The 13,954-nt window shown below is 45.6% G+C and overlaps 1 protein-coding gene across 1 annotated transcript in view; it reads right to left on the bottom strand.

Annotated features, from left to right (window-relative positions):
- TAF4 (TATA-box binding protein associated factor 4) overlaps positions 1 to 11,660 on the bottom strand; it is a 39,586-nt gene extending 27,926 nt beyond the window's left edge. Inside the window, exons 1-2 of the mRNA XM_037402581.1 lie at positions 11,308 to 11,660; positions 8,250 to 9,338 (exon numbers count right to left, since the gene is read on the bottom strand). Coding sequence (XP_037258478.1) covers positions 8,250 to 9,338; positions 11,308 to 11,623 — 1,405 coding nt within the window. The 5' untranslated portion in view covers positions 11,624 to 11,660. The remainder of the gene's footprint in view (positions 1 to 8,249; positions 9,339 to 11,307) is intronic.
- Between the last annotated feature and the right edge of the window lie 2,294 nt (positions 11,661 to 13,954).

The following is a 13,954-nucleotide window of genomic DNA, read 5'->3' as shown; positions in this document are numbered from 1 at the left end:
AGTCACACTAGCCGTGTAAAATAATACATCACACTGGTGCAAGTTTTGTGTTATTAGTTGTCAAGGCACTGGCTACAACATGTTACTGAAAAAATATTTTAGAAATGCATTTTAAGGAAAAAAGCATCAAAATTAAAAGATACAGGGTGTTCATAATTTACAGTTCAAATTTATAAACAAGAGTTCTGCACTGACAAGAAGTTACTCAATTTTTATCAATATACTTTTCCAAATCCCACAAAAAGAGCTTGGCAACAGAGCCAAACCTTGCACTAAATCCTGTACAAATACACAGTAAAAGCACTGTCCCTGGGTAAAAGGATTTATAACTTATTTATGCACTTTGCTGAGAATCAGCTTTTTATGGTCAAAGTGTAACTTTCTGATCACTGGTAATACAAGTGCAGAAACTCTTTATTTTCAAAACGTTATTTCCAGGCTGACAACAGTTGCAGAGCCAAAGACTATCTGCATTTGTACAATGCCTTATGACAGCTCTACTGAGGTGCCGAACAGATCTCACTGCAGAAACAGGATGCAGTTTTATCAATTCCTTATGATTATCACCTCTTTCTCGATTATTGATAATCTATACCATTATATAGTGATGATAATCAAGGTTTTACTCTCCCCCATAACAGTCTGTATTTTTACAGCCCTTAATAAAAGACATAAATAAGGCCTCAAGGACAATTATTTCCGTTTACATTAAATACTGCGCTAAAGACACCTGAAGAAAATTACTCCAAGACAGGAGATTTTGTGGTAAAAACTTGGCTCTCAGTTCCTTGAGACACCCGTACCTCCAGAAGACAACGAGTGTTTCTGGAAGGAAGTTACCACAGAACAGAACCAGGGTAAAAGTTTCCAGATTAAGCTAAGGTTAAACTGTCCTAAAAGGTAAATAAAAACTAAAATAAAAATAAAGTTAAAAAAAAATTGCTCTATTCATGCGTCCATGGCCTCAATGGAAAAAAGCTTCATTAATCTGAAATATGAGTGACTGCACAGTCTTTACACCTGTTTAATTACAGCCTGGTCTGTGTACAGATTTTACGCTTCTCTCAACATTTGAGCTGGAAATGGGACGATTTTGTCACAATAATTTAGTAGTACAAGCTCCAGTGTGGACACAACTATATCATTGTAAAAGATACTTACTGTATAAGCTGTTTTCCTTCTCTTACGAGGAAGCAGTAGGCAAGAAGGCTGATACAGCAAAAACTGTATCCAAACAAGAAAGAGGTTTCTTGGAAGTTGTAAAACCTATCAGTATAAATACACTACAACATTTTGCATTGAGACAAGACCTTAATTAGTTTAAAACGAAATTCAAGTTAACGTATTAACAACTTATAACAACACAAAAACAAAGCCTGAATATCCCTACAGCCACTGCCTCTGTAAAACAACTGTGTGCAATCTGTCAAAGGGATAAAGACATACCGAGGCTTCGGTCCCAGACGTGCACCAGGGAAACTTCGGCAACATCCACAGATCACAAAACTATTTGTACACAGGAACATCCCTGTGGCCATGCACAGTAAAAGCCCTTTGTAACTTGTGAGCACCACATACTCTCTCTCTATAGAGAGTCTGGCGTTCATTCACATGTAGCTTTACAGATCATAATACAACTGAATACTAAGTACAACTAAAAATTCCTTTCTCTCATTGTCTTCAGTTGCGAGAAACACAACTTTCAAAATTATTTTTTCATCCCACTACCTCTTCAAATCTTTCACAAGAGATAATATGCCTAACATAAAAAAGTTAAACTTGCTAACACTTCCTGTCTTCCAAGTGGCAGAAGCCTTCTTTTTAGCATCGACCAATGGCATCAAATTCAAGGAGCAGATTCAGACAGATAAACGGAGTTACAAACATTCATAAAGCTTCAACACAGAGAACAATCCTGACAAGAGTAGTTATTTTCAGGTAAAAATGCTGATTTCAAGTATTTCTGTCAAAAACTGCATATAGTAACAACAAAAAAAGTTTAACATATTGTGTTCTTAAGTGACTTCTATGTCCCGGTTCCTACTAAGCAGACTCTTAGTATTAGACCACACTTTTTTTTATTTTGTAAGAACCGAAAGCAAGCTTTCCATGAGCCAGTATCTTCTCTTTGTTAAAACACAGTTAGGCTAGTATCAGTATTTTCAACCCCATTCCTGAAATACTTCATACGCTTTCTTAGGACTCTTTTTACACATCATTTCCCAAACAGAGAAGACAAACAATAGTGACAATTTACATACACCAAAATACTTAATTTAAAAAATTTGTGACACCTACTAATTTGTGTCTTATCACTGCCCAAAACTGTTGCATTTTCACCTCAGATTGCTAACTTTGCTGCAGCATCCTGTGTTACTAAGCGATTCAAGTCCTGGGCAGCATCCAAATTTGTGGTCCTCAAACCAAGGCGCTCCTTTCAGAAGTAACCCACATGAGTTTTCCATCTCTGGAAATCTATTTAGCTCACTGAACATAGAAACACCATGTAACTTCTAGAGGAGTAGAGTGCAAAATGGCTCAAAAGAAATAAATCACTCTCTTCTGGTGATTGACCAACAACCTCGATCATAAGCCTAGCGATACCCAAAAAAACCAGAAACACCAAGTGTAGACAGACATATGAAGCAAATCCACACATGCTCATCCAAAGGCTGTTAGGAACAACAGTATTTTCCGTAACAGAACTGAACAATATGTAGTCAAAGTTAATAGCTTTCATACTTTAACGGAATTGCAATTATATTCCCATTAGAACCCATCGCTTAAAGAGACACTTATCAGATGTGCAAAGCATCTCATGACACTGACACTCATTTTAACAAAACCAAAAATAACTTCTTGCACAGCTCTGAGTTAAGTTCTTTGAGGTACAAAGCTAAGCATGCAGGATTCCTCAGTTATGAAAGTTTCAATAAGAACAAACACAACTTTCAGCCTGGTGACATATGGCAGATCTGATGTAGCAGATTTCAAATAAAGCGGAATGTTCCTTTTGCTGATGCATGACTTGAACATAAAATCCACCCCTCACCCAGAGGAGTGCTGCAGAAGAGATCCACAGTTATCTTTCAGAGAGAGAGATACCACTTTATGCGCCAAGTATAGGACTCCCAAGCTCTAATCTTGGCAAAATATCGATTCCCTCATGGCCTTGGGCAAGTCAGAACTTCTCTAACTTGCTCTTTCCCCCAGCTCTAAAGCAGAGTTCATACTACTTTATTTACCAACCACACAGGCATGTTGCAAGGATTAAGTTTTGTAAAAGGCTTTGAAAGTAAAACATACTATAAGTACTCTATGAAGCTCCTACTATCATTGTGCATTAGACATTATTTTAACAAAATAGAGCCATGCCAACACAGTTAACAGGCATAACATTGGCAGTACATGCAACATACAGGCAAACTATAATCAGGATATGTTTGAACTCGCTTACTAGTCAGTGAGAAATAGAAACAACTACATTCCACTACTTCATAGTATTTCTTCTGTTCCTTTCTGTATTTCTTGCATCATCGGAGTCCGTAGATTTCCTCATCTGTTTATATTCCTAGTTACTTTAGACACTTCTGGGGTAAGTTTCAAGTACACAGTAAGCCACCAAAGGATGAAGAAGTAACAAACTGTTTTACAATGAAAAGACTGTCTGATCCTTCTCAGTCTGCCACCTTTCTGCTTTTTCTATCCACTCTCTTTTGCCCAACAGCCTAGCACCCCAACTCCTTACTGAAGGAAACTGAACTGCTCCTGCAGACATTACTTTTCAGTGACTCCAGCTCCAAAAAGTATGACTGCTCAACTCGAAAGGATCCGAGTCCATGCTTTAAATTCAGTATGTGTTCAGGTAGTTCTCCCATCCTAAAGCCACTAGAATCAAGGCCTAAGACAGAATCCTTCTTGGACAGCTAACACAAGCTAAAAAATCATCAGTTTCTACAAAAGTTAAACTTCCATTAGCACCAAGTGAAGTTTACAGTCTCTAAGGCCACGAAGAAAACCTTGAACATGCGAATAGATGTAGTCCACTCCCCAGGGTCTGCAGATGTATATCACCAATGTTCTTCCAGGTCCCCTTTGCTTCTAGAAAGCACCAATAGTAAGTTTAAACCAACTGTAGGGGTCATCTGCATTAGTACTGCTCAGAACTCTGGAACATTCAATTTTTAAAGGAGCCCCATCAGTTCCTCAGTTGGGAAAGGGCCCATCTTGTAGCCACCACAGAAATGGCACAAGACACCCTCCAGAAAGAAAGTGATGAAGAAGTCTAGCCTCATCCCTGATCATCAGCTACTGGCAGATCCAACTGCGTTTTGTAAAGTAAAAAAGAAGTTTTATTATTAGATACAAAGCAAAGCAAATCTGTGATAGCAGTTCTACTACAGCTGCACAACTGCATTACTGCTAATGAAAATACTAGTCAGGATAGCAGAAGTAAAAAAAAAAAAAAAAAAAAAATTACATAAAGACAACCTACCCTACCTGCTATCTACAGACAGGACTATCACAGAATCATATTGGGGGGGTGGGAATAGTCTTTAGGATCAAGCTAGCAAATTTTCACAGTACCAACATTCACTCAGAAGGTAAAACAAAAGAGGGAGGGACAAGGGGAAGTGAAGGTTTCTAGATTTCAGTTTCACACAAGCTAGTAGAAAAAACTGTCCAGACCTACTAGCTCTATATTGTTCTTACTGTATACCTACAGCACTCTCCCCAACCTGCTCCTTTCTTTACACAGGCACCTTTAAAAGCTTATTATGAGATGCTCATACATAAAACTAAAGCAGAAGAGAGTAACAACCTAAAGCATCTGCAAGAACAGAAACCAAATCTTTGAACCCTCAGGTTGACAGCGCTGCTAAAGTAAGTGTAAGCTCATAGACATTGGTTTTGAAACCGTACTACAGCGTTGCTGAGAAGACAGTATTTTGAAAAGTGATTTCAAAGCACGCAAGTTTTGTCATTTTACAAGATGATCCTACCATGTGTCAGCAGTGACCTCTAAACATTTTAAGAACTCCTACACTGCAAAAGATTAATCTTAGGGCATAATCTCAGTTACGCTTTTCTGCAGACTTTTCTGAGCATCTGTAAAGCAGTAAGTCAATGTTCTGCTGTTAACAAACTCACCGATTTTCCTACCCCTTATCATATTATTGTACACAACACATTTCACATTATTGCTTGAAGTACTTGGAAACAAAGAAATTCTTTTGAAACTGTGACTGAAAATAAATTGTATGATGTTGCATCTTTAAAGCACTATTGTATAAAGAGAAACTTGTGTCTCCATCCCCTAGAAAACCATCTGACAATATTTTTATGTCATTGCTAAGAAGCTGTAAGTAACATTATTTTTGGACCTTCATTACCTGGATCTGTCCAATTGGACCACCAAGTTCCAACATTGGCTCCTGAAGAAAAGCCTAAGCACAACAGTCCTCTTCCTCAAAGAGGTCAGAAGTGGCAAACCGTTATTAATGCACGGATACTCTGAATAGCCCAGTTTCTTTGAGAAGCGATACACCAGAATCCAGTAAGGTCACAACTACGGCCCATTAGCTCTTCCAGCATCTCTAACTTGGTCAGTCAACATTTGATGCCTTGATGTAATACAAAGCATTATTCTAAAAGTAATATATTTTAAAGAGCATTAATTGAGTTTATTTTCCAGATGTTCTTTTTAAAAGAACATTTAAAACCTTTCAAGGTTTCCAATTTTCAAGTCCCAGGTTAATAACACTTACTGACATTTTATATTCTGCTTTCCACACATGTGAAACTAACCTCATTTTGGAGAGCTAGAAACAGTAATTCAGGGTAAGAAAATAACTATAAAGCATGTGCTGCTTATCAGTCAAACCTTCCATAAGAATTTGCTTTCCAAGTGTCTGTAAATCTTGGTGTAGAAAGCAACACGTGCAGCATATGACCTGAAGCTATTTCCAGCACTAAACCTTACAAACCCCTATGAGCACGCACTACTAACTTTTAAAAACATAAACTTGTGAATGCAAATTTGATGCATACAGTAGATGCACAGCATACAAGCACTGCAATTGCAGCTTCATACTACCAAGCTGCCTTTAAAAATCTGGCTTATGATATTGTAATTTGAAATACGATTTCAAAAGCATACCCATCTATTCTGCTTTCACTATGAATGGACACTCACTCTACTACAGGTTACAGCAGCTGCACATGGCTAGACTTTCAGAGATGCTTAGCCCTTGCACCTGTGATACGTCTGTAAGAGCTCAACATCCATCAGGTTTTTAAGTATTGTGAAAGAAACGCTTCATGCAAAGCACTTTCAAAGTCAGCTACTTGCACTAAGTATAAAAATGTAAACCAAAGCAATTTAAAAAAAAATAATAATCTGTTTCACTAAAAAAATCCTTTCCAATATTGTCCGTCTCATCACGCAAGAGCCCAATTTCCAATTTCTATGTATTCAGTCATGTATACTTGCTTATTTTAAAAGTCATGCTATTATTTTGAAGTTATAAATATTTTTTAAAGTGTAGGACAGACAAGAAAAGTGCTTAATAAAAAGCCTGAAGTGTTTAGAACCTATATTGTTTTACTTTGATCTATCAAGACCTCCAAAGCAGCAATTTATGGTCCAATTATGCTTAAGGACTGGCAACGCTGCTTCTAAGAGTTGCACATTTCAGTGTGCTATGGCAGTTTGAAAACATCAGCTACCTGGAAAAAAGGTCCCACTGGACTCAACAGTAGCATTTTTCCCATAATCAGGTCTATAATGCAGCATTAGTAAAAATGTAGGTATACATGGCAATAGACTGTAAACGTGAAAAATCCTTTGATACACTGTGGCAATAAATAAATAAATAAGGCTTTTCCAGCCTATCAATCTAGGAGCTTCAAATTAAGCACTGGACTTTCAAGGTACAAGTTTTACTGCTATTTTTTTGAAGTAGTAACAGGTGCAATTTAAATTACTCTTATAGGGAATAATCTTCTATTAAAAAAACATATGAGGAATATTAATGCCAGTTGGAACTGAAGACACACAGAATGTTTGACAGACTTCATCAAACTACATGGCATCACATACCATAGATAGTGTATTACACAAAACAATGTCGTACAGTAACATAGTACAGCTTCTGATCTACCTTTTGTGACAGGTGCATTGTTTTAAGGTTGGTTAGGAGTTTCAGTAGAAATATTTTTATGAAGACCAATTGAAATAGATGATATACAAACCACCACTGATTTCATTTGGTACTAGCAGCAAAATTCAGTTAGTTGTTCTTTGTATACTGCCCTGAAAACAGTGAATAGTAAGAATACCTATTATTATATATTATTAAAAAGACAGGAAACTATGTGTAGGTTCACACAAGCATTTTCAGTTTTAAATGAACCTGGATGCAAGTACAAGCCTGGTTCAAAGTAACAGCAAATATATAGGCTTAAATCTCCAAATCTAGAAGGTATCTAAGGAGGGACTGAACAGTTCCTCAAAAAAGAAATGCTTCTCATCCCACTTTTTACCCACTCACTGAGTTCAGGACTAGATTGCTTGTCCAGAGGTGCTCAGCACTAAGCACGAGACTAGCTACTACAAAAGCTGCAACCCTAGACACAACAGGGTGAGGTAAGGACATAGGAAGACTGCCTTTTGTATCAGAACTCCAGTGACTAAAAAGATGATCATAAGCTTCAAATCTGCGAGTTTTTAAGTTAGACTCTGAAGATGTTTAAAGCAAAAGAAGGCAGTTTTCTTGTGTTGTATCTGCCGCTTCTCTATTCATGAGTGCTCTGTGGTACTGGGGGCATGCAGGGACAGAGAGGGAATTGAACAGCACGCAAAGGTTACATGAACTACTGACAAAACCGCCTTAAAAGTCAAAATGCCTTACGTGGAAATGAAATAGCAACACTTCATTTAATAATAAAAATATTCCATTGTCATGCTTTGGCAATTTGCAGCTTCATCTATACTCACATAGTAACAAAGACTCCAGGCAGAATTATTTTCAAATTATTACTGCTGAAAAGACTATTCCGTCACCCAAAATCAGATGCAAAGTAGTAGAATGCTACTACGCTACTACTCAAAACCAGATGATTCTCATTGTTAAATGTAATGCCTTTTCCACAACTCACAACTGAACAGCGAAAAAATCTTATTTGGATCCCTTCCTCCCTGCAAGAAATAGACTTCCAAACTAAAACCCCTCGATCCTCTTACTTACCTGGTGGTAACTGAAAATTCTGAATGTTAGTTGGATTCTGAGGTGGCTGAGGCAAACGAGGTGCTAAAACTGTAGGAGTCAAAGTTGCTCTGATTCCACTCGTAGTTGCTGTTGGAGTCCTTGGCAGACTTTGTGCCACTGTATTGGCAGTGCCTTTAGCCATTCCAGTGGGGGTGCCAGGAGCTGCAGGAGGTATCCCACCAGGATTGGGAGCAACATTGGAGAGCCCAGCTTGCATAGTTTGCCCAATAATCATGTTACCCCCTGTAGTACTGGGCTGGCCACCAGTAGCCAGCGTCTGCTGTTGGGATACTGCCTGGACTATAGTTTTAGGAGACTCCGATTTGATGACCTGTGTGGCGGGAGCTGCTGGCACAGTGGAACCAGACTGGCTGTTCACAAGCGATGTCTGGAGGGAAACTCCAGATCCCACAGTGGCTGTAGCAACAGCAGGAAAACTCCCCACACTGATGGTTGAATTGATCACAGTATTGCTCCCGTTTTGAGTGGCTGCACCAGCTGCAGCTACTGTGGGTCCTGCGGTGTGAATCGGTGGCCTCACAAGCGTTACTGTAGGCGCCCCAGTTCCAATGCTTGGTGGTGGTTGCGAGGAGATAACTGTGGGCGAGGAGGAAGATGCAGAGGACACAGCAGTATTAAGGAAAGAAGTCTGGATGACAGTGTTGGAAGCCGATGGCAAAACAGCATTAACAGTATTTCCTTTCCCCACAGATCCAGGTCCATTGTTAACGAGAGGGGCAACAGCAGGTGCAGAAGCAGGGTTAGCAGTCACAGGAGTCCCAGAGAAAGCAGCACTTCCTGTGTGGTGAGAATTCATCACCACGTTACTCCCATTCAAAGTTTGCACTGTTGTGGTCCCAATCTTGCCATTCCTGGTGGACAAGGCAGTTGCCATAGTGCTGATAACCACCGATTTGCCCTGACTGAGGGTCCCTGGAGCAGCAGTGACCTCAGATCCTCCTGCTACTGCAGTGGTGGTGCTGGTGCTCGTTGTGGTGGCTCCATCCAGAGCTGAAGTCTGGGACCTGGTGTTATGATTAATAACGCCCCCTTGCACTCCTCCTGCTCCTGCAAAACAACAAGAAGGTTAAACAGAAAGAACGAGCAAGAAGAGAGGTCCAGAGAAGACAGAATGTTCTCCCTCATCACCAAGTCTTCTCCATCTCCCAGGCAGCCCACCTGGAGCCAAGAAACGGGACAGGGAACAAAATGATCACAGCTTTGAAGACATTATCTCGAAGCCTCTAACTTCCCACCAAAGACTGGCATATTCAATATTAATTGTGACACCCTGCTTTCAACACTACAGCAAGACAAAACAGGGAAAACAGATTTGATACAAACCAAAGGAAGGGAGGAGGAAGACCACCTTAGACCTCTTTCCCCATTCTAGAACCTGACATAATGCTTAGCAACAGAAGTGCAATGGCAGAGAGGGCAAAACAGCAGTGGAGCACACATTAATAAGCCATGTTCCCTATGCCCTGCACATGTTACCCTCTAATCCTTTCATCTCCTACAGTTAGATCGGGAGGCTCAACAATGGCAAAACATGAAAAAGTAAAAGGAAAGAAAAACATTGGCCTGTCAAGGGAAGTAGTGCTGCAAGGCCTGGAGCAGGTTACCAGAAGAGCCCTCCACTTTATTACAGAATTTGTTCTTCCAGATCTGAAGTTCCCACAGCCAGAGATACTTAAAAATAAATAAATAAATAAAAAGCAAAGCTGGTTTCGAGAAGAGACAAGGTGATGTAGCTTCTTGTCCTGAATAATCCTCACGCCTCTTGACGAGAGGCCTGGTGTTACCACAAGTACAATCACACACAGTCCAGGTCCTGGCCCTAAGGAGACAGAAATGTGGAAAGAATAGTGACAGACAGATACAGAGATGCACGTTGTAAGGGTTAAGGAGATCCTCCTAGAAGAGCTTCATTAATCGTAACAGAGGGTCTGTAATATCTTCTCACACTTCAGCAACAAGAAAGCGAGCAAAAAAAGGAAATAAAAAGGGCGGGGGGGGGTGGGGGGAGGAATTGCAGAGAGGTTCTGGGGAGGCATTTCTTTTAATTCCCCTGAAAAACAGCTTCCCTCCCTTGCCATGTAGTGAGCTCTTAGTCCCAGCCCTCACACTAGCCCCTCGCACCTTCACCACAGGGAGAGGGGGCACATTCATTCCCAGGGAGCTACCGGGGGCGGGCGGGCGGCAGAAGACGGTGTCGAGGTGGGGTGTCGTGGCCTGAATTCCCCCCCTTCCTGGGACCCGGTGTTGTGACAACACCCCCTTGAGGGCAGAGGAGGAACGGAGGTGTCGAATGCCCCCTCCAAGCCCCTGGAACAAGGGAGGGGGGTGGGGGAGGAATATCCAGGCGGGCAGATATGGGGGGGAAGCATTTTGAGGGACTTCCTCCCCTTGAAATCCCCCCTCGCTTCCTCCTCTACAGGAAATAGGTGTCATGATTAATAACACCCCCTTGCACTTCAGCAACAGAGAAGGGGGAGGGGAAGGAGCATTTACACAGACAGCTAAGGCGGCATTATCAAAAGGGAATCCCCCCCATAACCTCCCCCCCGGGGAAGGCAAGGGGGGCAGCCACAGGCGGCACGGGGGGCACAGCCGTTACCCAGGGGGTGGGCTCTGCCTCCCCCAGCCCCCCAGATCGAGAGAGCCCCTCTTACACTCCAGCAACAAGGGCAGGAAAAGCGGAGGGGACCGGCCGAGTCACGGACGGGCACTGCCGGCTGGTTCTGCGGGGAGGCTGCCCCCACACATGATAAAACACCCTCTCGTAAGCAGAGGCGAGGAGGGAAAATAAAGGGGAGGGCGCAGAGGCGCGGATACACACCGAGGGGGCATGCCGAGGGGAGGCTCTCCCCCATATGATCGATACCACCCTTTGCACTCCCGCTCCTGCCACAACGAGAAGGAGGAGAGAGGGAAAAGGGGGGAAAGCAGTGAGGGAAGGAGGCAGCCGGAGCTGGGGAGTGGGGGGAGGGGAGGGCCCCTCTCCCTCAGAGCCCCCCACCCCTGCCCATGTTACCTGCTTTTGTGATCTCTGGGGCACTCAGTCCCATCTTGCTGCTGCTGCTGCTCTCTGTCTGGGCATTAGCATTGCCTCCTACTACTACTCCTCCAGGGCTAGGGCTAGGGCTGCTGCTGCTACTGCTGCTGCTCACAACATGGTTCCCCAGCAGCCCCCCAGCGGCCCTCAGGGGCTCCTGCGCCTTGTGGTGCTGGTGGTGGTGGCCGGAGGCCGCCAGCTGGGACTCCAGGGAGCCCACCAGGTCGCTCACCACCTTCTCATCCACCTCCGTGTTCAGGAAAACCTCATCCAGCAGATCCGAGCCCGCCGCCATCTTTTTTTTGGAGGGTTCCTGTGAGCTGCTCCCTCCTCCCCCCCCTCCCCTTCCACTCCTCCCTCCCTCCCCCCACCCCACACACACACACTCCGTCGCCAACCGCGCACGCGCACGCCGCCAGCCTCACATCACCGGCCGGAGAGGGATTCCGCCCGCCGCTGATTGGCCGGCGGCCCTTTATAAAAGGCGGGGCAAATGGCTGCGAACGTTTAGTTGGGAGTCGGGCGGCAGCTGCGCGGCGGCGGCGCGGCGGCCGGGGGCGGCCGGGGGGCGGCGGGCTCGGCGCGGCAGGCCGCGGCTCTAGGGGCGGGCGGGGCCGGGCCCGGGCTGGCGGGGCGGCGGGGGCGGCCACGGCTCTTTGTCTGCCGCGGCCCAAAATGGCTGCATGTTTCCCTGCTGCTCCCTGCGTCCGGGTCTCCCCCGCCGGCGCGGGTCTGAAGGGCGCCCCACACCTGTGCCAGCTGCGTGTAACTGATCCACCGGCGGCGGGGCGGGGGGGGGACGGGGGGACGCGGCCGGCCAGGCCCCACGCCCAGCCCTGGGCGGGGGCAGCGGGCGAGGAGGAGCAGCCGGCCCCCGCGCCTCCCTCCGCCGCTGGCAGAGGCGGGCTGCCCCGCAGCGCTGCCCGCCCAGGCGGCCGCGGCCCCTCGGCTCGGTGCGGCAGCGGCCGGGCGGCGGGGGCGGGCGGCGGCGCCGTGTGCCAGGCGCGGTCTCCGCAGGCTCCCGCCGCGGCCTGAGCAGCCTGACTCAGCACGGCGGGCCGCCGAGGGGCCGGGGCCAGCCCCGGGAAGCGCGCCCGGGCGGGGCGGGCGGGGCGCTGGGCAGGCCGAGGGGAGCGGGGGAAGAGAGGGAGAGGCCCATTTCGAACGGGCCACTCGCAGCTCCGACTGGAGCCGTGAGGCGGGGGCCCCGCCGGCCGGGGACGGTCCCCGCCCGTGTAGCGGCGTGTGTTACACCCCCGCCGCCGCTTAACCCTTGGGGGGCAGAGCCGGACGGCGGGGCCGGGGGGCTGCCGAGCTCCGGGGGGGCTCGGCCCGCCGGGCGCCGGCCTTACAGTAGGGAGCTGCACTTTGACCCTGTTGTGCAACCATCGGAAAGGAAGTAAATAAAGTAAAAATCCAACCTGCCTTGTAAGAAACGCTCTCTGCTGCCAGGCACTGTTTCCCCCAGAAAACTGAACTATTGGGACAACATTAATTGAGAGAGAAATCGTAGCATGTGGTAAGTTTTAAGGCGTATCAAGCTTAAAATAGCACCTCTTATTTTAGGACTATAAAATAAGCTTTGCTCTTACGTACTGGGAATGGGTGGAATGAGAGGCTGGGACCGCGTTGCAGCAGGATCCACTCAGCACCTGCTGGTGCTCGGGGTTGCCCAGCCTGGTAGCCGGTGGCCAGCTGCAAAGGTGGCAGCTTGGAAGAGCGAGAGCTACAAGTTAGCTATGAGAAGGGATTGCTTTAAATAGGTCAAAGTCTTCTCTACTTAGGGTTGCCCCAACATGGGTGTCAACGCTTCCTGCATTACGTCTTTGTGGTGATCGTTTAACTTGCACTGTAACATGAATGAAGCTGCTCTGCGGGCTGGCTGCACTGCCAGTGATGGGAACCGGGCTGGAGTGCCATCCCGGCTCATCCTGCCCCCAGATACGAGCTGGAGTGCCATCCCGGCTCATCCTGCCCCCAGATACGAGCTGGAGTGCCATCCCAGCTCATCCTGCCCCCAGATACGAGCTGGAGTGCCATCCCGGCTCATCCTGCCCCCAGATACGAGCTGGAGTGCCATCCCGGCTCATCCTGCCCCCAGATACAAGCTGGAGTACCATCCCAGCTCATCCAGCCCCCAGATACGAGCTGGAGTACCGTTCCCTGTCATCCTGGCCCTGGATACACAAATGTGTCTGAGGGAGAAGCTGTTTGCAAAAGCTCACAGGGGGAACAAAGGGAAGGGTGTTTGTTCTTAACATGTAGGCCTCAAAGAAGAAGGCAAGTAAATATCTTTAAATCAAAAATCTTAGAAATCCACAGTTTATGGTGATATTACTGTTCCAGTTTCTCATGTCCTCACGCCTGCTTTAACCTGAGCAGCAGTTACAGCACTGAGCCTTTCCTAAGGCTCTGATCACTTCACCAGGTGGCATCACTGGAAGGGACTGCCTAAGTCCTCTGAGAAGTTTTATATTAATCTTTTATTATTGTTCTCAGGTGTTTTGTACTCTGCAGCTTTTCTCAGTCACCGTTCAAAACTCAAGGGAGAGAAAGAAAACACATTTTCCTTCTCTATGACTTCCATTTTATCAATTTTTGCCGAACTACAATGCTGCAAAGGAGC

The sequence above is a fragment of the Falco rusticolus genome, chromosome 10 (assembly GCF_015220075.1).
Source record: "Falco rusticolus isolate bFalRus1 chromosome 10, bFalRus1.pri, whole genome shotgun sequence".
In the NCBI taxonomy this organism is placed as follows: domain Eukaryota; kingdom Metazoa; phylum Chordata; class Aves; order Falconiformes; family Falconidae; genus Falco; species Falco rusticolus.
The sequence above is the reverse complement of the archived record's forward strand: the minus strand, read 5'-3'. Positions and strand labels throughout refer to the sequence as shown.